This window comes from Natrix helvetica, assembly GCF_964273705.1.
Source record: "Natrix helvetica genome assembly, chromosome: Z".
NCBI classification, from domain to species: Eukaryota; Metazoa; Chordata; class Lepidosauria; order Squamata; family Natricidae; genus Natrix; species Natrix helvetica.
The window spans coordinates 81,935,171-81,958,328 of record NC_138554.1 but is presented as its reverse complement, the minus strand read 5'-3'; the positions used below and the strand labels follow the sequence as shown (position 1 = coordinate 81,958,328).

Below are 23,158 nucleotides of genomic sequence, written 5' to 3'. Positions count from 1 at the left end.
GCCTACTCAAGCCTTCACTTCAAAGGCCGGACCCCCTTTGCCCACACCCCCAACCCTCGATATGGTGGAAGGAGAACAACATTTTGAAATAAAAGATATCCTGGACTCCCACACCATAGCTCTAAGCAATATTTGGTGGCATGGTAACACCTACCACCCTCTCAGTAATAGTGGATAGCCAAAAAACATGTAAAAGCTCCAACACTGTTAAGGAGATTCCACCTGAAATACCCTAAAAAACCATCCTAAATCATAATGTTTTATATGTTCTATGTCTTTCCAGGTGGACTTTACATTTTTCTGAGGAGAGCAATATGTCAGACCCATGTATCTGCCATTCTTTGGTGGACAAAGGGGTGTGTGGATTTGATGCATATTGTTCTTTCTCCTTTCTATGTCTTGCATTGCCTGTTTATATAACCTTTCACCCAATTTATCATGGATTGTGTCAGGCCTGCAGTTTCCTTTAGATCTTTGGCCTGCCACACTTTCTATTATTCTACTATGCATTTTTCTATTGTAGGAAAGATGGGAGGGGGGATTGTATAGAGTTGCTTATTGTATAGACTAAACAAAATTCTTCCTAGGAAGTTCAAAGTCATCCTTTGTCTCTGTATTCCTGCACCTGACCAGAACTGGATGGGTGGAACTGCCAGCATGGCAGTGGGAGAGATTAGACCATGTGATGGACTTGTGGGTGTGGGGCAAGATCTTGAACTTCAACTAGGTGGGGAAAACCTGGAAGCTTTCAGATTCGGGTTTTCCCAGATGTGCCAGGATGGCTCTCTTAATAAATTGGAACTTTGAGCAATACTTTGCCTTGGACTCTGATTTAATTTTGGATGCTATTTGGAACCCTGACATTAACCTGAATCTCTCTTAAAATACCCTTCCAGCTCCCCAAGCCTTGGTCTGGGGTCCTGAGCCCCAGCATCCACCCAAAGCCGGGTGATGCAATGACTCAGGGAAAATGAAGAATAAAAGAGAGCCAAATGAGGGTGGTGAGGTTTGCCAGACTGAATGGAGAATCCCTGGGACTGCCTGGTGCTGTGCTGGATTGGCAGAAGGGAGTGCTTGGCTGAGACACATGCGACTGGCATTCCATGATCCAGACCCAGTTGAAGAAGCCCCAGTTGGAGGATTGCCAGAAGGACAGCCACCAGAATATGAGATCAGTATCTACCCATCCCAGGTAATGTTGGGCTGCACAAATCCTGGGAACCAGCCCAAGTTTGGAGCAGGGGATTCTCCTTTTCACCCCAACAGGATGAGCGAGGGCTGCCCACAACCTCATACGGTGTGCCAGGGGCAGCTCAGTGAGGCTCACCCACAGGCCACAGTTGGCTGGATTCATTGTGGACCTATGCTACCCCATTGCTGCATCTACCTGGCTCGATGCCACAGGGGGGGATGTGGCTGTGCAGCATGTAGCAGGGCAAGCCCTCAATGGGATTTTGGCTCCCAGCCATTGCTACTGCTGCAAGGCTTGGCACCACCTGGAGGAAGAGGCTGCACAGGTCCCAGTTAGCTGACTCCATCGCTGGTCCTCTCCCTCCTCCCAGGGCAGCAGGAGCCGTAGTTGCCTGGTGGTGGTGGTGAGGTGGCGGGTGGCGAGCTCAACTCCACACATAGCCCCATCCTGCGGCAAGCGCCACTAATGGATCTGGAATGGGCTGAAGAAAGAAGGGGCACAGTCAGTGCCAAGTCGCAGCAATCCCAGGCCTGGCTGACCTATTCACCAGCTGACTGCTCCAACCCTGCTCCAGCAATGACTTGGGATGATCCCCTGCCAACAGCAAGGCAGGGAAAGGTGCTGAAGGGACAGCTCCTCTGGAAACCCCAGCCAGTAGCAAGGCAAATGAAGCGACCTGAGGACCCCATGAATGGTGCCAACTGGAAGGGACAGACAGGAGGAGTTACTACCTTACCTGAGCCCTTGCCACACCCACGGAGGATGTAAGGGGAACCCCCCCCTATGAGAGAAGGAAGGCAATAAGTTGTTTGCTAGACAGGCTGCAGAGGTGCAACCTCTTTCCCCAGGAATCAGTGGAGGCCCAGCCAAAGGGCACTTGCCAAAGCCGAATGAAGGGAGCAAGGGGGATGATGACTCAATGATCAGGGACCCATCTAGCCATTGCCCTCAGAGTCCAGCTAGTAATGTCAGAAATGGAAATCCAAGCTGAAGTGGAAGCCATCATAGACACTGGGTGTACATAATGCCTGATTAGCCCTCATATAGATGAACAGCTAGGCATACGTATGAGCCCTCTTACATCTCCTATCTAAACAATTTGATGGGATGCTAATTGGTGGGGCCCCTGCCTCCTTGGTCATTGAACCTATCAGATTAGAGACAATTGAGCATTGAGAACTCCTCTGATTCATAGTCACCCCAAAGATGACAACTTAGTCATATTGGGGCTCACGTGGCTTGAGAAATGGGGTCCTACAATTTCCTGGGAAGACGGTCATAGGAAACTGGTCATAGATGTTGGACCACTGCCAAGAGCAAGGCAGGACAACCTCATAGAAGCTACAACCCCAGAGAAAGCTAGGGCTTCAGAACCTGCAGCTCTGGCCTGAGATGCCCCACCTGGGAGCCAGCAGATACCAAAAGAATATTGAGATCTAGAGGGGGGGTTAGTGAGGAAGTTTGCAATTATATCCCCCCCCCCATAGACCAATCAAATGCACAATAGAGTTTGTGGTTGGGGCAAAACTAACAAAGGCTAAGATGTACTCCATGACCCCTAATGAGATGATGGAATTAAGGAAGTACATCAATGCCAACCTAAAGCAGGGCTTTATACAACCAACAAAGTCAAAAGTAGCAGCCCCCGTTCTCTTCAAAGAGAAGAAAGATGGGGGGATGAGATTATGGGTTGACTTTCAGGGTATTAATGCTGTTTGTGTGGAAAACATCTACCCCCTCCCCCTCATGAAGGACATGCTGAACCATTTGGCCAAAGGCAAGGTAAGGTGTTCACTAAACTGAACATAAAGGAGACATATTACCAAATATGAATCAGGGAGTGGGATGAGTGGAAGACCACATTCAACAATTCAAAGTCATGCCGTTTGGCTTACAAGGGGCCCCTGCAGTCTTCATGCAGTTCATCAATGAGATACTACATGAGCACCTTTACCAGGGAGTACTCGTTTATCTCAATGACATCCTCATCTTTACTGAGACCCTAGAAGAACGTGTAAAGCTGGTACGGCAAGTCCTGGGAAAACTTCTGCCACAAATCTTTATGTGAAGTTGTCAAAGTGTGAATTTCATAAGTCCTCCCTGGACTACCCTGGGTATCGTATTTCCAGCGAGGGAATGGATCCAGGGAAAGTGAAAGCGATGCTAGACTGGCAACCTCCATGTACCCGCAAACATTTATAGAGTTTCCTGGGGTTTGCTAACTTCTATCAGCAATTCATTCTGGCTTTTGCTCTATCCCTGACTGAACTGCTAAAAACAGGGACATCACAGACAAAGACAAAGCCCAACCAACCTATTGGATGGACAATGGACTGTCAAAAAGCATTTGAAAAACTAAAATGACTCTTTGCCCAAGAGCCCATTCTGCAACACCCTGATCCAGAACAGCAATTCATAATTCAAACATATTCTAGTGATGTAGCTGTGGCAGCAGTATTGTTGCAAAGAGACAAAGAGGGACAATTGCTACCGTGTGCTTACGTCTCCAAAAAACTCACCACTACCGAGCAAAGATGGGCCATTTGAGAAAAGGAAGCCTATGCGGTTCATTAGGCCCTACTCACCTGGAGACAATTTCTGGAAGGGGGAAAAGTGCCATTCAAGATCTGGACTAACCACAAAAACCTCAAATCCCTAAAAAGCCCCAGAAAGCTGTCCCCAAAGTTAACTGGGCACAATACGTCAGGAGATTTAAATTCAAACTGAAACATATCCCCACAGGGAAGAACTTGTTAGCTGACATCTTATCAATGAAACCCCAGTATGACAGTCAGAGAGAGGGGATGATCCATGCCATAATTCCCCCCAGCCAACGGGCTGCTCAAGTCACCACCTGGGCCAGACCAGATGGCTGCCTACTCCTGGCTAGGACAAGCTGACCGATGTGATGAAATTGGTGCTGCCTAATGACCCCTGGCTGAAAGACAACAAGGACATCCTGACAATGAGAGGGGGCTTAGCCTGGAAAGGACCCAAACTGTACATGCCCACAGGTTTGAGGCTGGAAGTACTATAGCCAAGCCATGACATGAAGTTGGAAGGCCACTTTGGATTCCTAAAAATGCTCTACCTAGCCAGACATCAGTTTTGGTGGCCAAAAATGAAAGCAGAAGTGGAAGATTACATGAGACCTTGTGCCACTTGTACAACCATGAAAATAAAGCCAGACAAGCCCCTGGATTACTGCAAGAGGTGGCAAGTCCCAGCTGACCCTGAGAAGATATCACAATGAATTTCATTGTAGAACTCCCAGAGAATGGTGGAAACGAAATAATTTGGACAGTCATTGAACTATTTTACAAGGAAGCTCATTTCATCGCTTGCTCAGGATTACTATCTGCAAAGAAGCTAGTGAAGATGTTTGTTAAACACATTTACCCCCTACACGGAGCATCCAGGAGAACCATCTCAGGTCGTGGAGTTCAGTTTACCACCAAGTTTTGGAAGAAGCTCCTCAGGTCCATTGGGTCTATGCAAGGACTTAGCTCTGCTTTCCATCTGAGCATGAATGGAGCAGCAGAAAGGACTAACATGATGGTGGAACAATACACCCGTTGTTACGTGAATTACCAGCAAGACAACTGCACAGCGTTTTCTTGTCACGTGCGTGCCTGGGCAGCCATGCAGCTTAGAGGGAACATTGACTCCTTTGCTGCTGTGGACAGCATTTTTATACGTGTCTTTGGTGAAAGGTAGATTTGCTACCTTTCACCAAAGACACGTATAAAAATGCTGTCCACAGCAGCAAAGGAGTCAATGTTCCCTCTAAGCTGCATGGCTGCCCAGGCACGCACGTGACAAGAAAACGCTGTGCAGCATTTTCCAACTGCCGCGCAGTGATTTTTAATGTCACAGTGTGATGCACATTTGATGGAAATCACCCTCATCTGCCGGAGGATGCATTCTTGGGCGGCGCCTCCTGTGCTGCTTCAGTCCAGCAAAACCCTGGCATGTCCTGGGACCTTGACTTCACCGCCAATTCCTACTCTGGACACCGTTATTTAAATAGGGCTGTAAATCAGGCCTCTGTCAGATTGCATGCTATAGCAGGGGTTCCATAAAACAGGGCTCTGTGCCCGAGCTGTTTACATTGCAGCCCCATAAAATATTCCCCCTGTCTTTTGTATTAGCATCTCACTGTAACATCCCGTAAATCACGGCTTGTCCACATGAGGAATGGCTCAACCTCTTACATATTTTTGAGGCATAAATAATGTCAATTGGTTTCCATTATCTGCTGCAAAGGAAAGGGCTGGAAGAATCGGCCCTGTGGTGTGGAAAAGTTAGTGCAAGTAGGGGCCGCGCAAGCCGGAGAAGAAGGCTTGACTCCCGGTCCTGTCCTGTCTGTCCTGGAGCCCTAGCCATAGAAAATGGAGTTTGTCTGGAAATGCGCCCTAAATGGCTCGGCTCTGGCATCCTGAACTTAGCGCCATGGTTACGCCAATCACTTGTCCTCTCGGGAATCTGTATTTCAGTAACAATGGTTAAATCCGGAGTGCCTCTGAGAACATGCCAAGTTGTCTCATTACAGTGGGAAAGTTCGTTAGAATTAGGCAACGCATCTCTCCTTCCTAGCCTGGGTCTTAAATCCAAATGTTGCTGCATTCGGAGGATTCACCGGTGGCAGAGTGAGGTTGTGATCTGATTAATTAAGGGAGAAAAGTGGAGACAAAAGACTGCATAGCTGTGGAAGAAATGGGCGACAGAAGACAACGTTTTGGAATCCCACATTTTCTGTTCCCCTTCCTTGAAGCTCCATCATTAAATGGCTTCCTGGAGTTCTGACTTGCCTTTCTCGACCTGTTCATGGCTGGACACTTTCATTGCAGTCCTGAAGTCAGGCTTCTCAGGTGCTCAGGCATGAAAATGTGCCACTCAAACACTATACTTTTCCATGCACACTGAAAAAAAAATTAGAGGGAACATTGACAGGAGTAACCCCTTTTCACGTTACCAGTGGCATGGAATTTGTTCCCATGCCTGTACTGTCCAGACAGCCCCCCTCTTCCATGTCTCTGACTGAATGGATGGACACTCTTAAAAAGTGGTGGAAGAATACAAAAAAAGCTCTGGCAGAAGCAGCAGAAGAGTACAAGAAACAAGCGGATAAGCACCACTCGCTCCAACCCCTCCTTTCGAGTGAGGGACAAAGTTTTTTTTGTCTACCAAATATATAAAGTTAAAAATGCCCAGTAAGAAATTAGGGCCTAAAATAAGTGAAAATAATTAACCCACTTACAGTTCAGCTCAGAATTCTAGAGAAAATTCACCCAGTCTTTCATTGCAGCTTACTGAAGCTGGTGATTGGGTCCAACCTAAGACTTTTGACCCAGCCTCCCCCTCCTCCAGTAGTGATAGAAGGAGAAACTCACTACCAAGTGAAGAAAATTTTAAACTCTAGATTGTATAGAGGTCATTTGCAATATTTAGTGCATTGGAAAGGGTACCCTTTGTCTGAAGCTACTTGGTTGAAAAGTTGGAATGTAAAAGCTGATACATTACTGAAAAAATTCCATGATAAATTTCCCAATAAGCCAAAGGGGCTCCTCAGGGTGTGTGTGTTAGGTATGCTTATGTTAAACCTCACATTATTCTCTTTTTAGGATATGCTTTTCTTCTGAGGAGAGGCCGTCTGTCAGGGCCTGCAGTTTCTTTTGGATCTTTGGCCTGCCACACTTTCTATTATTCTACTATGCCTTTTTTCTATTGTAGGAAAGATGGGAGGGGGGGTTGTATGGAGTTACTTATTGTGTAGACTCTACAAAGTTCCTTCTAGGAAGCCAAGGTCATCCTTTGTCTCCGTACTCCTGCACCTGACCGAAACTGGATGGGTGGAACTGCCAGTATGGCAGTGGGAGATTCGACCATGTGATGGACTTGTGGGTGTGAATCAAGATCTTAAACTTCAACTAGGTGGGAAAATCTGGAAGCTTTCAGATTCAGGTTTTCCCTGATGTGCCAACATGGCTCTCTTAATAAATTGGAACATTGAGCAATACTTTGCCTTGGACTCTGATTTAATTTTGGATGTTATTTGGAACCCTGACAGATTGTATAGCCAGAGGGTCCCAGAGCCTGCTTTGAATTGTGATTTGTTTTCACCTCCTTTCAAATAAAAAAGTTTCCTTTTGAAATATCAGTTTTTCAAGAGTCTATGCTTTTTTGAAGGGTGTGTGTGTGAGGCAGGTCCTTAAAATACTAGGAAGAAAGAGAAGAATACTAGTAATACATTCTTAGTAAATTTTTGCTGTTGTTGTGGAAATTAGTTGTTTAGCAGAGTGATGGCACTCAGGAAAAACCTGTTCTTGTGCCTAGTTGTTCTGGTGTGCAGTGCCCTATAGCATTGTTTTGAGGGTAGAAGTTGAGACAATTTATGTTCAGGATGTCAGGGGTCTGTAGATATTTTCACACACCTCTTTTTGACTCATGCAGTATACAGGTCCTCAATGGAAGGCAAATTGGTAGCAATGGTTTTTCTGCAGTTCTAATTTTCTGTTGAAGTCTACATTTGTCTTGTTTGATTGCAAACCAGAAAGTTATGGAGGTGCAGATGACTGACTCAATAATTTCTCTGTAGAACTGAATCAGCAGCTCTTTGGGCAGTTTGAGCTTTCTGAATTGGTGCAGAAAGAACATTCTTTGTTGTGCTTTTTTGATGATGTTTTTGAAGCTAGGTGTCCATTTTAGATATAATAGAACCTAGAAACTTGAAGATCTCTACTGTTGATACTGTGTTGTCTAGTATTGTAAGAGGTGGTAGTATAGGAGGTTTTCTTCTAAAATCCACCACCATTTCTACAGTTTTGAGTATATTTAGTTCAAGATTGTTTTGGCTGCACCATAAGGCTAGTTGTTCAACCTCCCATCTGTATGCAAATTCATTGTTGTCTTGAATGATCACTGTTGCATCAACTCTATTTGCTCAGTAGGTAAATTTCAAAGGATCTAACAGTGACTCCGTGGTGGTTCTCAGGTGACTGAGCACTAGTCTTTCAAAGGTCTTCATAACTACAGATGTTAGAGCAACCGGTCTGAAGTCATTCAGTTCCTAGATGAAGGGTTTCTTCAGCAATGGGATGATAGTAGAGCATTTGAAGCAATAAGGAACATAGCACATCTCTAGTGATTTATCAAAGATATGGGTGAAGATGGGGACCAGTTGGTCAGCACAAGTTTTTAAGGAAGAAGGAGTTATTTTGTCTGAACCTGGTGCTTTTTCTGACGTTTGTCTGTCAAATAGGCTTTGCACCTCATTCCCTGTAATCACCAGAGGCGGTGGGCCCAATGGATAGGTTGTTAAGAGGCTCAGCTGTTGTTGGTGTGTCTGAGATGGGGATTGTGGAGATGGGTGGCAATAGTTTTCTCTCAAATTTGCAATAAAACACATTCAGGTCATCTGCCAGTTGTTTATTTCCTTCAAATTGGGAAGAAGGTTTGTTGTAACCTATGATATTTTAAAGAGTTTTCCACATGTTTGCTGGTTCATTTGTTGAGAACTGATTCCTTAGCTTTTCAGAGTAGCTTCTTTTTGCTGTTCTGATCTCCCTTGTTAATATGTTTCTGGCCTGATTGTACAACATTGTATTACATTTTCTGTAGGTTTCCTCTTTGGAATGATGTGGCTGCTTAAGTTTAGCTGTGAACCAAGGTTTATTGTTACTATATATTCTCAGTTTTCTGGTCAGCACAATAGGTCTTCACAAGAACTGACATGTGATGTTACAGTATCTGTGAATTCATCCAAGTCTGCAGAGGTATCTTCGACAATATTCCTATCAGTGCAGCCAAGGCAAGCCTGTAGTTTTAACTTTGCCTCCTCAGTTAAGTCCTCACTGATTTAATTATTGGTTTCATGGTTTTAAGTCTGTCTGTAAGCAGGTACAAGGTGAATCATGCAATGATCAGAGTGTCTCACAGCTGCTCTTGGTAAAGACCAATAAGCATGTTTTAGTGTTATGTGGCAATGGTCTAAAGTATTCTTGCTTCTAGTGGGACAATTGACATGCTGAAAATATTTTGGAAGCTCTTTCCTTAAGTTTGCTTTGTTTAAGTATCCTAAAATAATGGGCAGTGAATCTGGGTATTTGGATTCAGCCTCCATAATTGGTCAGCTAGAGTTCATAATGCATTGTTTATACAAGCTTGTGGAAGAACATACAAAGCAATTAGGAGAAATGAGAACTCGCATGTAGAATAATATGATTTGCAATTGATAATTAATGTCCCTAAGTCCACATCACATATTTCTTTAGTATAGTTATGTCTCTGGACCAGCAGTCATTGATATATAAACATAAGCCTCCTCCCTTCTTTTTACCAGATATTTCTGTAATTCTGTCTGCTCGTTGTAACTGAAATCCTGGAATTTGCAGGCTGCTATCATCAATTGACTTATTTAGCCAGGTATCAGAGAAGCATAGGGCCGCTGAGTTATAAAAAATCAGAATTGCATCTATTTAAAAAAGGTAATTCATCTATCTTATTAGTGGGTGAGCGTAAATGAGTCAGAAAGAGGGGAGAGGAGTTTTTATTCCACTTTTTCTTAGTCTATTCAAAATTCCTGCTCGCTTACCCCTTTGGGCTTTGGCGTCTCTTCCTTTTGTTCTTGTTTATCCTTTGTTCAGAGGAAGTCACAGAAATCTGTTCATCAGAGAAGAAACATTGCTTTATGCTTAGTAGTTGGTCTCTTGAGTATGAAATCTGTAGTGAATCACAGAGAATGATAAAAAATAGAAAAACTATCAAAGAGCATTTCATCAAGCTTCAGTCCATGGCGCCATCATGATCATATATCTACCACATTTGTTGTGATGGCCATTCATTGTTTTTGCTGATGATGTTAATACTCCTAAGCATCCCAGAACAAGCCATTTTCCACCAATGATTAAATTTGGTTGAGTTCCAGGTGACCTCAAAACAATTTATGTTTTCATTATTGTTACTATATGTGGAATCTTGTAAGGGCCCCAGAATTCAGTTTAAACTACTAACATTCTTGTAATTCATTTTTTTCTTTCTTAACCTTATTGCAGTCATTAGCAAGCACAAGAAAATTGATACTCAAAAATTCAAACCATCCAAAATAAAATTGACAATGTCAAGATATTTAAGAAAAGTGCATGCAAACAAATATTTTGGCTAAACAATAATATTAAGTCAGAATATGCTGAAGGTTTGCTCAGGCTACATGTATACAACAAGAAGAAATTAAAATTAACAATTTGTATAATGTAAATTTGGAATTGCAGTGTAAACTACAAATACACAGAACCCACTCACCCACATATATGAAACAATAAAATTATCCAAAATTGGTCTTTTATCCTGTTGCAGCTGACTGAAGAAGATGCGATCAGGAATATTACATATTGGACTGTCCTAACCTTCCATAACTCGTCTTCAAGGAATGGAAGTGCTCTTATTCCACCTCCAATGGATCCAGCTGATGTGCCTCGAGGACCTTGCTGGGAAACAACTGTGGGGATAGTAAGTAAATAAAAGCAATTGTGTTGTATGGTGCTTCAGAGAATGTTCTGATTCAGTCAAATTAATAGCAAATATAGTCCATGCACTTGAGAATTATTTAATAGATTCTGAAAAAAATTATCAGTCCAAAAAAAGTGTATTAAAAAAGTTAAAGGAATAAGATAAATGATAAAACATTCCTCTAACATACCTTCTCCACCTTTACACTATATTTATGTGAGCCTACTGTATATAGTAGATATATAAGGACATCACATAATTAAAGTACCTCATACTTCATTCAACTAGACCTCTTCTGTGTGCACCTGCTGTTATCTTTTAAATTGTAAACATTCTATTGTAGGTACAGTCTTTTTTATGTGTTCTCTCTCTCTCTCTCTCTCTCTCTCTCTCTCTCCCTCCCTCTCCCTCTCCCTCTCCCTCTCCCTCTCCCTCTCCCTCTCCCTCTCTCCCTCCCTCCCTCTCTCTGCCTCCATTCAAAACCCAACTAAACCTCTTTTGTGTGCACAAGAGATACTTTTACTAAGTTTCAATTGATAGTGGTTAAAGGTAAACAAGATCTGATCCAAAAGGTGCAAAAGTTACATATCAAAAGTTTCCCTAAATCCCCCCCGGGACCCAAGCTGAATGTCCAATCCACATCCTGCATAGTATCATGTGGAACACATCTTCGGGTACTTTCGTCCATCTGGAAATCTAGGATGGTTGGCTTTAACTGGGTGTAAACAACTCCATTCAGCAATGCAGTAATTCTTAAGAGCAAACCTCCCTTTTAGTTCACATGAGCCTTTATTACACCAGCTCGAGTGGTGGGTTGCATGTGATACACCCTGGTACTGGTGTACCGGTGCCTGCTGGGAGCACTGGGTACAGTTCTGTTCCGGTACTCCGGAAGGCCCACCCACCCACCCCAGCTCCTTACCTGTATTTGAGATCTTCAGCGCTTCCGTGCATGTGCATGGAGCATACAGCGTCTCCACGACGCTCTGCTGAGCAGCTGGAGTGTCACAGAGGCATCGTGGAAGTAAGGACGCATGCACAGGCTACACGCATGTACATGCATGCTTGTGGGGGACGACGGGCTCCGTTGCACTGTACCAGTTGCACCAGGATCTAGAACCTATCACTGACCAGCTCACTTCCCAAACCCCAATGCCATGCCCCTCCTTTCCGTTACTACGGCAGCCGATAGCAAGCATGTATCAAAAGGAAAACCCATGCTGGAGATCCAGGTGACATCCTGCAGTAGAACTGTTAGCCCTCAGGAAAAAAATATGAGACAAAATAGACAGGATAGAATCAATCTACCATACAGGGGATTAAAATAACATTAAAGTTTATTAGGGTATGTGGTGTGAAACAGTTGAAGGAGTTTAGGGGTCCAGACCAATGGTGGGTTTCAAAAAATTTTGGAACCTCTTCTGTATGTGGGGCCTGCTTTGTGGGAGTGGCTTGCTGGCCATGTGACCAAGTAGGAGTGGCTTGGCAGTCATGTGACTGGGTGGGAGTGGCCAAGACGATGTCACTGAATTCTTTGCCCCAATGGATGATTTACAAAAAGAAGATATAAAAAAGGAAAATTATTATTTTGTACACTTACTACTTAAATAAGATTAAAATAAGTACACAAAACAATAAAAGAGCTACTTACAGAAGGAAGATGACTGCCCTTGCAAGTCTTCAGTATCACTGACTCCAATGAATGGTGTTAAGTAATTAAGCTCCCTGTTAGAAGAGGGAGTATGCAGAGAAGCGTAATGAGAGTGATATGGTAGAACATGCACAAACCAGCATACAGGGACACTGAATAGTATAAAAATATAGTAGTTTACTATTTGGAAATATAGAGGTATTCAGAGTTCAGTTTACAGTCCAAGTCATACATGGTTCAGTCAGTCAGTTATCAAATAGTCAGTCTAACACATAAAGTAGCTAACAGTAGCAAGACTCAGTAACTCACGATACAGTATCCGATCAGTATCTAACAAACAGAGAGCTGACAGCTCTCTTTCCAACCTTCTTCTGGACTCTTCCAACAGGCGTGCAGTTATGTCAGTCAATGTTAGTTCATTTCGGGTTAGGACCTCGAGAGACAATACAAAATCATCATAACTCTCATCCAGTGATGACAGAATGATGTAAATTTGATGTAACTCTGAGAAAATAAGTTCTTTTTCATGTAGCTCTTGGAAAACTCCTTTTATAAAGTTTAAATGAGCTAACATATTTCCACCCTTCAGAAGACGTGCCCTAAACAGTTTGCGGGTAAGATGCATATGTGCACCTACAGTGTCACATACATATATCTTCTTCAAATTCTCCCAACATCTTGCTGCAGAATTCTCCCCACGAATATGAACTAAGTGTTGGTCAGTCACCTTAGACCAATTATACACAATGCTCATTTGTTGCATCTTTGAAACTCTGCTATCTTCTTGGCATCATCCTCATCATCTGGATCCCAAGAAGTCACGTCCGGTGGATCCCTGTACAGCATCCCATAATCCCTCAGTACGCAGAAGTAAGCTGCACTTCATTGACCAGGAAACATAGTTTGTTCCATCCAACCGGATTATCAGTGATAAATTTGCTGATGGTGCGTGTGCTATCTTCTTCATAATAGTAAACACTTATAAACTAAAGAGCTATCTGTATATGGTATTGCGTATCAACACCAACTCTCTTTTCAGCTACGTCTGGTACACCCTGGGCCCATAACCAGTGTTAAGCAATTAAGCTCCCCGTTAGAAGAGCGAGTATGCAGAGAAGCGTAATGAGAGTGATATGGTAGAACACGCACAAACCAGCGTACAGGGACATTGAATAGTATAAAAATATAGTAGTTTACTATTTGGAAATATAGAGGTATTCAGAGTTCAGTTTACAGTCCAAGTCATACACGGTTCAGTCAGTCAGTTATCAAATAGTCAGTCTAGCACACAAAGTAGCTAACTGTAGCAAGACTCAGTAACTCACGATACAGTATCTGATCAGCGTCTAACAAACAGAGAGCTAACAGCCATTCTGGCTCCTTCTTATGGCTGCTTGAGGTAATAAACCAATTACATCTCTTAAGCATTTAAAGTAACAGTAAAGTAATCATATCTTATATACATTGCCAAGCCAAGCCTATGGTTACATCCCTAACAAATGGCCTGCACAAAGAAGAGACATAGGAATGAACTCTTTCATTGCATTCCAATTATGTAAGGAAAAGTCACTAAAATGTATAAGGAAATATTATTAGCACTTGATCATTATTAATGTGTAGATAACTGCGGGACATTACACACACACCCACACAAACTATGACAGTGCCAGGAAAACACCAAAAAATAACAATTTCCCCCCCAAAAGACTGCAGATGAAACCATTTTTTCCCCTAACCCTAAGGACAGGAAAGACAAAGCCACTGGAATAAAAACCATCAAGGCATTGTGCGAAATTATAAAGGACAGTGCCAGGAAGCTCACAGAACCAGCAACCACCTAACAATTACCTAAACAACCAGGTGTCACACAGAAACACACAAAATCTGGCAAAGCTGCCTTGCACCAACCTGCCCTGCCCATAGAAAAGCAGCCACTTTGAGACACATAAACCATGCACCAACCTGCACACTTAAAAGCAACATATTGCATCACAAATAAAACATTTGCAAAAAGGAATAACATTTCTTGTAATAAACATATTCTATAAACAATAAATAAATAAAAATTCCCTAAAAATTATTTTTTAAAAAAAGATATTCTATAAATAATAAAAAAATCCTCAAAACCCATTAAAAATATTCTATACACAATAAATTAAAATAAAACCATTAAAAATATTCTATACACAATAAATAAAATTTAAAAAAAAACATTAAAAGCATAAAGGAAAAAAACCAGGTCCCTTACCAGCAGGGAGAATCAGCAGCTCTACGATGCAATGGATGCAAGGAGCAGACAAGAGGCCAGGCAGCAGGTAAGGTGGCCTGGCTTGCAGGCTTAGCCAGCCAGGAGAGCCTGGGGACTGGGGGTGGTGGTGGCATGAAAGGCCTCAGCTGGCGATTCTGAGGCCCTTCCTCCACTGCAGGGCTCTGAGGCTCCAGAGGCTTGGTCGGCATTCCGACAGCCATGTTTTTAAGCTGGCAGCCATGTGGAGCCCTTCTTTGCTGGCGCAGTAGCTTTTGGGGCTAATGGGGCTTGGATTTCTAGCCTGACAGCCCCAAAAGCCTCTTCTGGACGTCTATTGCAGTTATGAGGAGCCAAGGAGAGCACAGAGAAGAATGTGAAGGTTCTCGGCGCTCTGGGAAGCCACAAAAGCAGCTGGGAGGGGTGTGCAGCTTGGTTTAGCCTCCAGGGACGTCAGAGCAGCCCCAAGCGTGCTGATCTTGGCATTTTTCGCATCAGGGAATGCTGCAAGAGGCAGTGAAGACCTTTTCCCTCTTGCAGCACGCCCTGATGTGAAAAACATTTACATAGCACCTAAGGCATTGTTCCAGACTGAGTTCTCACATTCACCATTAGTTTGAGGGTGGAGCTTAGACTCTGGGCAGAGTCTAATAACTTCAGGAACTCTCTCCAGAAGTGGGAGTAAATTGTAGCCTTCTATCCAAAAGGATGTGGCCAGGAACCCCATGTAACCTATACACATGTTGGATAGTTTGGTGAGCATTTTTGCAGAGGGGATTTTGGGGCAAGGTACAAAGTGCACCGGCTTGGAAAATAAGTCTGTGATCATCCAAATGACTGTGTTCCCCCCACTCTCAGGTAGTTCGATAATGAAGTCCATAGATATTTCCTTCTTTGGGGCACTGGGACTGGCAACACTCTGGAGGAGTCCAGCAGGCTTCCCTGGAGGCCTCTTAGCAGAAGCACACACAGGACAGCTGGCCATGTAGGTTTCTATGTCCTTTTTCAATGAAGGCCACCAAAACTGCTGTTTGATTAGGTGTAAAGTTTTCATGAAGCCAAAGTGTCCAGCAGTTTTCAAATCATGGGCCCGTTGCAACACAATTTCCCTAAGACTGATGGGAATATATAGTTTAGCGCAAATCCAAGCCAGGCCACTTTGCGTGGTGCACTTGTTTGAGTGGAACAGGAACCAATCATCACTTTTCAGCGCTCCTTTCAGTTCCTCACTTAAGTCACTGGAAAGGTCAAGGATGCAGCCAATTGCTTGGAAGGGATAACTGGGCAGATTACTTCTGGCCGAGTTGTGTTGTACTGGGGCAATCCAGATAAAGCATCCGGCATAAAATTCTTCCAACCAGAAAGGTAGCCCAAGGAAACATTGAAATGGTTAAAGTGTTGCACCCAATGAATTTGCTTGTGTGGCAGTTTTGGGGGTGTTTTAGGGCTTGCAAGTTTTTATGGTCAGTCCAACCTCAAAAGGGTGTTTTGCCCCTTTGAGGAAATGCCTCCAAGTTAATAGGGCCCTTCTCCCAAATTGCCCATCTCCTTTCAGTTTCAGTTAATTTCCTGGAGGTGTAAGCACATTCTTGTAAGATCCAGCGGCATTTGCCTGCAATAGCATGGCCCCCACAGCCATGTTACTAGCATCAGCCTGGATTACAAAGGGGACATCTATGTCAGGATGTTTAAGGATTGGTTCGGCTGCAAATAGCTGCTTAAGTTTCTCAAAGGCTGCTTTCCATTGTCCTCTCAAGGGGATGGCTAGGCTTTGGCTTGACCTCTCCCTTTGTCTTTAGGAGGTTGGTAATGGGTAACACAATTTTAGCGAAGGAGAGGATGAATTGTCTATAAAGGTTTGCAAAACCCAGGAAGCTTTATAACTGCTTTCTGGTGCAGGGGGGCCCCACTCCATGACCACCCACCTCTTCTCAGGGTCCTTTTCTATCCTCGCATGTGATATGTGGTAATCCAAATAGTCAATTTTATCCTGGTAAAATTTATACATTGACAATTTGGCGTACAGTTCAGCAGCCCTGAATTTTTTCAAGATTGCACACACTAACTTCACATGTTCCTCCATAGTTTCAGTGTAGATAAGAATGCCATCTAGGTAAACCAGGACCCACTTGTACAAATGCTCAGGAAGCACCTCATTGATCAATTGCATGAACACAGCAGGTGCCCCTTGTAATTCAAATGGTAGCACCTCCTAAATGCACCCTGAACTGGAAGCAAGCCAAGGGGCAATTGAGAGTGGTTTTCCACTCATCTCCCTCCTAAATGCAGACTCTGTAATTGAGGCTTCTCTCAAGTCCAACTTAGTAAAAATTTTCCCTTTGGCTGTGGAGAAATTAGTTACTCAGTAGCTGGCAAACCATGCTGGGGGAACTAAAGTCCACATTCCTTCCTCTAATCCCTTCCCTTATCAGAAGGAATGCTAGATTTGGCACATAGGCAGAAGCACGTAGCAGGCAACAGGAATTCAGTCAGTAAACAGGACTTCAGTCAGTAAACATGTGAATCATGTAGCTATACTGTTGTGGCCCAGCCGGTGCCGCTGTCACCAGACTCCGAGAGTGATACTCCATACGAGTCAGCTCCAGAGGAGATGGGCGATCCTGGACAGGATTCGGAGGCTGAGCAGGAATCCGAGAGTCTGGTCGGCCACCAGGTGGCGCCAGAGGCATGGAGCAGCGGTGAGAGCCAGAGGAGGAGGACTCCCGATGCCCTGCCTTGGAGCAGCGGAGAGGACAGTGACTCAGGACTTAGCAGGGCGTTTCTAGATGCCCGTTTCCGGCGCGCCCACAGACGCAAGGAGCGTGGGCGTAATTATAGGCAGTAAAGAGCTCTCAGGTGCTGTTTGGGAGACGCCCTTTTTAGGTTATAAAAGGGTTGACTCTGGAGAGGCTCTGCGTAGCAATCAACAAAGGACTTAAGCCAGCAACTCTAATCTGGGATCCTGGCAAGCTGGATAGCTGCTTTTGTGTGTTCTATCTCTGTGAGTTCTGTCTTGGTGGCTTGCTGCCACAAAACCTCTTGTCTGTTGGTGTAATAAACCTTGTTCCCTTGTACTGTTCCGGAGTGTGTGTGCTGTGTGGGCAACAGAGGAAGGGGGGTCAGAACAGATTGATTGCTACCCCAAACGTATCTCCATTCAGCTATGATGGAGCAACTTCAGGCGGAGAATGCTCTCTTTGCACAGCAACTTGCCTTGCTAACAGCGCAAGTTGCACAGCTGTCTGCTCCTGCCAACCCCCCAACCCCCCAGCAGCAACGAAGGAAATGCCCAGTGGCCATGCCGGATAAGTTTGATGGCAGTCCGAAACTTTTCTCGGCGTTCCTGGGCCAATGCCGGTTGTTCAGTGCCTTGAGAGCGGAGGACTTTCCCACTGACCAGACGAAGGTGGGCTTTGTGATAAGCTTGCTCTCAGGCACAGCAGCACGGTGGGCTATACCTTTGCTGTCTCAGCCGAGCCCCCTGCTGGATGACTTCCAGGGTTTTTGCACTCATCTTCGGCTGACGTTCGAAGACCCCATCAAAGGAGAAACAGCCACCAGACTCCTGAAAGAGTTGCACCAAGGGCGTGGTTCTTTACTGGACTAAGTTACCGAGTTCCGGCTGCTCAGTCAGGACTCTGAGTGGAATGAGCCAGCCCTTATGGATGCTTTTCAGGATGGCCTGTCAGAGGACCTGCAGGATGAGCTGGTGAGAGTGGACAGGCCTCCAATGTTTGACGCGTTGGTTCATCTATGCCTCCGGATTGACGGCCGGCTGCAGAGGCCTCACCGAGCGTCCCGGGAGGTTCTGAGAGTGCCAGTTCCACGAGAGACTCCTGTCCCACGGGAGGAACCCATGGAGTTGGGTGCAGCCAGACCCCCTTGTCACGCACGGAGATGGAGAGACGGCGTGCAGGGGGGTTCTGTTTTTACTGTGGGGATCCGGGACATCTGTCTATGGGTTGCCCCAAGAAGGGAGGTAGAGGGGCTGCACGGTCTATGGCCTCCCCTCAACGATGGACCTCCGTCTCGGGAAACGGGGAAAGCCCCATCTGAGGGAGACTTCGGGTCGGGCACAGGCCGGAACAGAGGCGGAGGGGCCTCCACGACATCTGATTCTTGCAGCGCACATTCTCTTGTCGGGTAGTCCGCAGGGAATTCCAGCCCATGCCTTGGTCGATTCCGGGGCTACCACGAATTTTATGGATGCAGCGTTTGTCACGAAATATCATGTCCCTCTGTGCCTGGTAGACCCTCCGATGCGAGTGGAGACCATTGACGGCCGGGTGCTTCTGTCTGGGCCCATCAAGAACGCCACGCAGCCTTTGTGCCTGATCCTCGGGGAGCATGAGGAGACCATTCAATTTTACGTGGCTTCGGGTCTGCATTTCCCCGTGGTGTTGGGCTTGGCTTGGCTGCGGGTGCACGATCCCTAGATCCACTGGTCGCAGAACCGCATCTCATTCCCGTCCTTGCAATGCGTGGAACATACCCGTCATGTTTGCGCGGCTCAGGTGCCCAGTTTGGCCGAGGTGACAGTGCCGCCAGATTTAGCGGAGTTCGCGGACGTGTTTAGCGAGCAGGAGGCGGATCAACTGCCACCGCACCGGCCTTACGATTGTCCCATTGACCTGGTACCTGATGCGAAACTCCCGACGGGCCGCCTATACTCCATGTCTGAACCGGAGTTGGCCGCATTGCGGGACTTCCTTGACAAGAACCTTGCCCGGGGTTTTATCCGGCCTTCGTCTTCGCCCTTGTCTGCCCCGGTTTTGTTTGTCAAAAAGAAGACCGGGGATCTAAGACTTTGTTGCGATTACCGGCGCTTGAACGCCATCACGATCCGTAATCGCTACCCGTTGCCTCTGATTCCCGAGTTGTTGGAGCGGCTCCGGGAGGCCGTGGTGTTTACAAAACTGGACTTACGTGGAGCTTACAATCTGGTTCGAGTCAGGGCGGGGGACGAATGGAAGACAGCCTTTGGCACCCGATACGGACATTTTGAGTATACGGTCATGCCGTTCGGGTTGACCAATGCCCCAGCTGTCTTCCAACATTTTATGAATGATATCTTTCGGGACCTTTTGGATCAGTTTGTCATCATCTACCTGGACAACATCTTGATCTACTCTACGTCTCGGAAGGATCATCAACAGTACTTGCGTCAGGTCTTGCAGCGCCTTCGAAAGCATCGCTTGTTTGCCAAGCTGGAGAAGTGTCAGTTCTGGCAGACCACCATCGAGTTCCTGGGGCATCGTATATCCCCTGAAGGAATTGCAATGGAGCCAGGCAAGGTGGAGGCATTACGAAGTTGGCAATCTCCTCGAAGGATGAAAGACGTTCAGAGACTCCTCGGGTTTGCCAACTACTACCGGTCCTTCATCCCCGGCTTTGCTTTCTTGACCGCGCCCCTCACTCGGCTCCTGAAAAAGAAAGTGCCATTTCACTGGGGGTCCACGGAACAACAAGCGTTCGTGGCCTTGAAGCGCGCTTTTACAAAGGAGCCGATCTTGAAACACCCTGATCCCCATCGCCCCTTTGTAGTCGAGGCGGATGCGTCCGACATCGCGGTGGGGGCGGTGTTATTGCAGGCTCACGTCCCTGATGGCACCCTTTTCCCTTGCGCCTATTACTCTCGGAAACTCAATCCTTCCGAGCGCAATTATACCATCTGGGAGAAGGAGTTGCTGGCTATCAAGGCGGCATTCGAAGCCTGGTGACATCACCTGGAGGGGGCCAGGCATCAGGTCGAAGTCCGGACAGACCATCGGAATCTGGAGTTTTTGACAACAGCGCGGAAGCTCAATCAGCGCCAGATCTGGTGGTCTCTGTTTTTTGCCCGGTTCCACTTCAAGGTCACGTATATCCCCAGTGCCTTGAACCAGAGGGCGGATGCCCTATCTAGAAAGCTGGAGTACTCAGACCCTGCTGACTCACTGCCCCCCCCCCCGGACGGTCCTACCCGTCGAGTCCTTCGCTGCAATCCAGGAACCCGTGGATTTACGGTCGTTGATACGGAATGCGCAGCAAAACGACGAGTGGGTGGAACAACGGCGGGCAGAGGTAGGGCCGACATCCCCGTGGACCTTTGACGAGGACCTTTTGAGGTATTGGGATCGGCTCTACGGGCCTGCAGGACCGCTCCGTGGATTGGTTCTCTCCCAATGTCATGACACTCCGGCAGCGGGACACTTTGGCCTGTTCAAAACTTTGCACCTGGTTTCCCATACGTTTTGGTGGCCTCACCTGCGACACGACGTGCAGACGTACGTCACGTCACGTCATGTGTGCAGTGTCGACAGGCCAAATCAGCGACGGGAGCTCCTCCAGGCTTGCTACAGCCATTGCCGACCCCGGACAGACCCTGGGGAGCTGTGTCCTTGGACTTCTTGATGGAACTGCCTCCGTCATCCGGTTTCACTACGGTCCTAGTGGTGGTGGACATGCTCACCAAGATGGCGCATTTCATCCCCTGCCGGAGATTGCCGACAGCCCGCGCCACCGCTCGCATGTTCATCCAGCACATGTTCCAGCTGCATGGCCTACCTGACCGGGTCGTCTCCGATCATGGTACACAATTCACGGCCCAGTTCTGGAAAGGGCTGATGGCCGCTCTTGACGTTCAAGTTTGTCTGTCCTCGGCACACCATCCCGAAACCGATGGAGGGACGGAGAAGGTGATTGGGATTCTGGAACAATATCTGCGCTGCTTCGTGAACCAGCAGCAGAACAATTGGGCGGAGTACCTCGCCATGGTGGAGTTTGCGTTCAACAACTCGCAGCACTCCTCCACACGGACGACGCCTTTCATGGCGAACGTCGGGTACCACCCTCATTTTTTCCCTCTCACCCCCGTGGACTCTCCGGTCCCCGCAGCGCAGGATTTCCTCTCTGTGCTTCAGGCGGTTCACCAGATGGTGCGCCGCTACTTGAATCAGGCGAAGGAGGATTACAAGCGGGTGGCGGACAGGTCTCACCGTGCGGTGCCGGAATTGGCCGTGGGTGATCGCGTGTGGTTGTCCACGTGGCATCTTCCGTCCCACCGGCCTACGAGGAAGTTGGACCACCGGTATCTGGGGCCGTTCCCTGTGGAGGCCGTTATCAATCCGGTGGCCTATCACCTGACCCTCCCGCGCTCGATGCAAGTACACCCGGTGTTCCATCGCTCGCTCCTGATCCCTGAGCGGTCAGATTGTCCTCTCCGACGTCCCTCTTCGCCCCTGCCTTCGTCACCTGAGGTGCACGCATGGCCATCGCACAGAGTGACCCGGATCCGTGACTCGAGATGGCTCAAGGGTCGGTTCCAGTATTTGGTCGACTGGGCGGACGAGGACTCGGACGGGGGGACCTGGACCGATGCAACGGCTGTGCATGCTCCAGCTTTGGTGCGGGCCTATCATGGACGATTTCCCTCCCGACCGCATCCCGAGCGTCAGGCCCGGGGGAAGGGCCCTGCGGTGAGGGATAGTGTTGTGGCCCAGCCGGTGCCGCTGTCACCAGACTCCGAGAGTGATACTCCATACGAGTCAGCTCCAGAGGAGATGGGCGATCCTGGACAGGATTCGGAGGCTGAGCAGGAATCCGAGAGTCTGGTTGGCCACCAGGTGGCGCCAGAGGCATGGAGCAGTGGTGAGAGCCAGAGGAGGAGGACTCCCGATGCCCTGCCTTGGAGCAGCGGAGAGGACAGTGACTCAGGACTTAGCAGGGCGTTTCTAGATGCCCGTTTCCGGCGTGCCCACAGACGCAAGGAGCGTGGGCGTAATTATAGGCAGTAAAGAGCTCTCAGGTGCTGTTTGGGAGACGCCCTTTTTAGGTTATAAAAGGGTTGACTCTGGAGAGGCTCTGCGTAGCAATCAACAAAGGACTTAAGCCAGCAACTCTAATCTGGGATCCTGGCAAGCTGGATAGCTGCTTTTGTGTGTTCTATCTCTGTGAGTTCTGTCTTGGTGGCTTGCTGCCACAAAACCTCTTGTCTGTTGGTGTAATAAACCTTGTTCCCTTGTACTGTTCCGGAGTGTGTGTGCTGTGTGGGCAACGGAGGAAGGGGGGTCAGAACACTATACTATGAGTTGTCCACAAGGCTAGCATGCTTTTATGTACCAATCAGCTTTTGCCAAATGTATTATGTAGTCCAATGAGCTTTTGCTGTGTGGAGAAGAATTACAATAAATAGGGAGCTCCTGAAATGTTCAGGGTGCCTTCCCATCAGGTGCCTTCCCATCAGGTGCCTTTTCCCATCAACCTTATTTCTGTCTGAATCCTCATTTCTACGTCACCAACATCTGGTGACCCCGATGTGATTCCCTCATACTCATTCAGCCGGACAAGCCCAGGTGCACCACAGCGAACTTCGCTCCCAATATTTTGTGAGTATGGGGGGGGGAGACTGTCAGCTCTGCAGAAGGTTCATGCGAAGAGCTGCAGAAATTACTTAAATATAATGGGATGACAGGAGTTAGTTTACATGATTTAGAACACTTAGTAGGTGAAATAGATTGTTAATGTCCCTGGTACCCCGAGGGAGGAACTTGGGAATTAGGGGACTCGATAAAAATTGGAATAC

General features: G+C 46.7%; 1 protein-coding gene across 1 annotated transcript in view; it reads left to right on the top strand.

The window, feature by feature from the left end:
• Positions 1 to 23,158, top strand: part of LOC309401586 (transmembrane channel-like protein 2) — a gene marked incomplete at its 3' end in the record, with an annotated part of 156,208 nt that overhangs the window by 99,226 nt on the left and 33,824 nt on the right. The window contains exon 13 of the mRNA XM_081970654.1: positions 10,547 to 10,699. Coding sequence (XP_081826780.1) covers positions 10,547 to 10,699 — 153 coding nt within the window. The remainder of the gene's footprint in view (positions 1 to 10,546; positions 10,700 to 23,158) is intronic.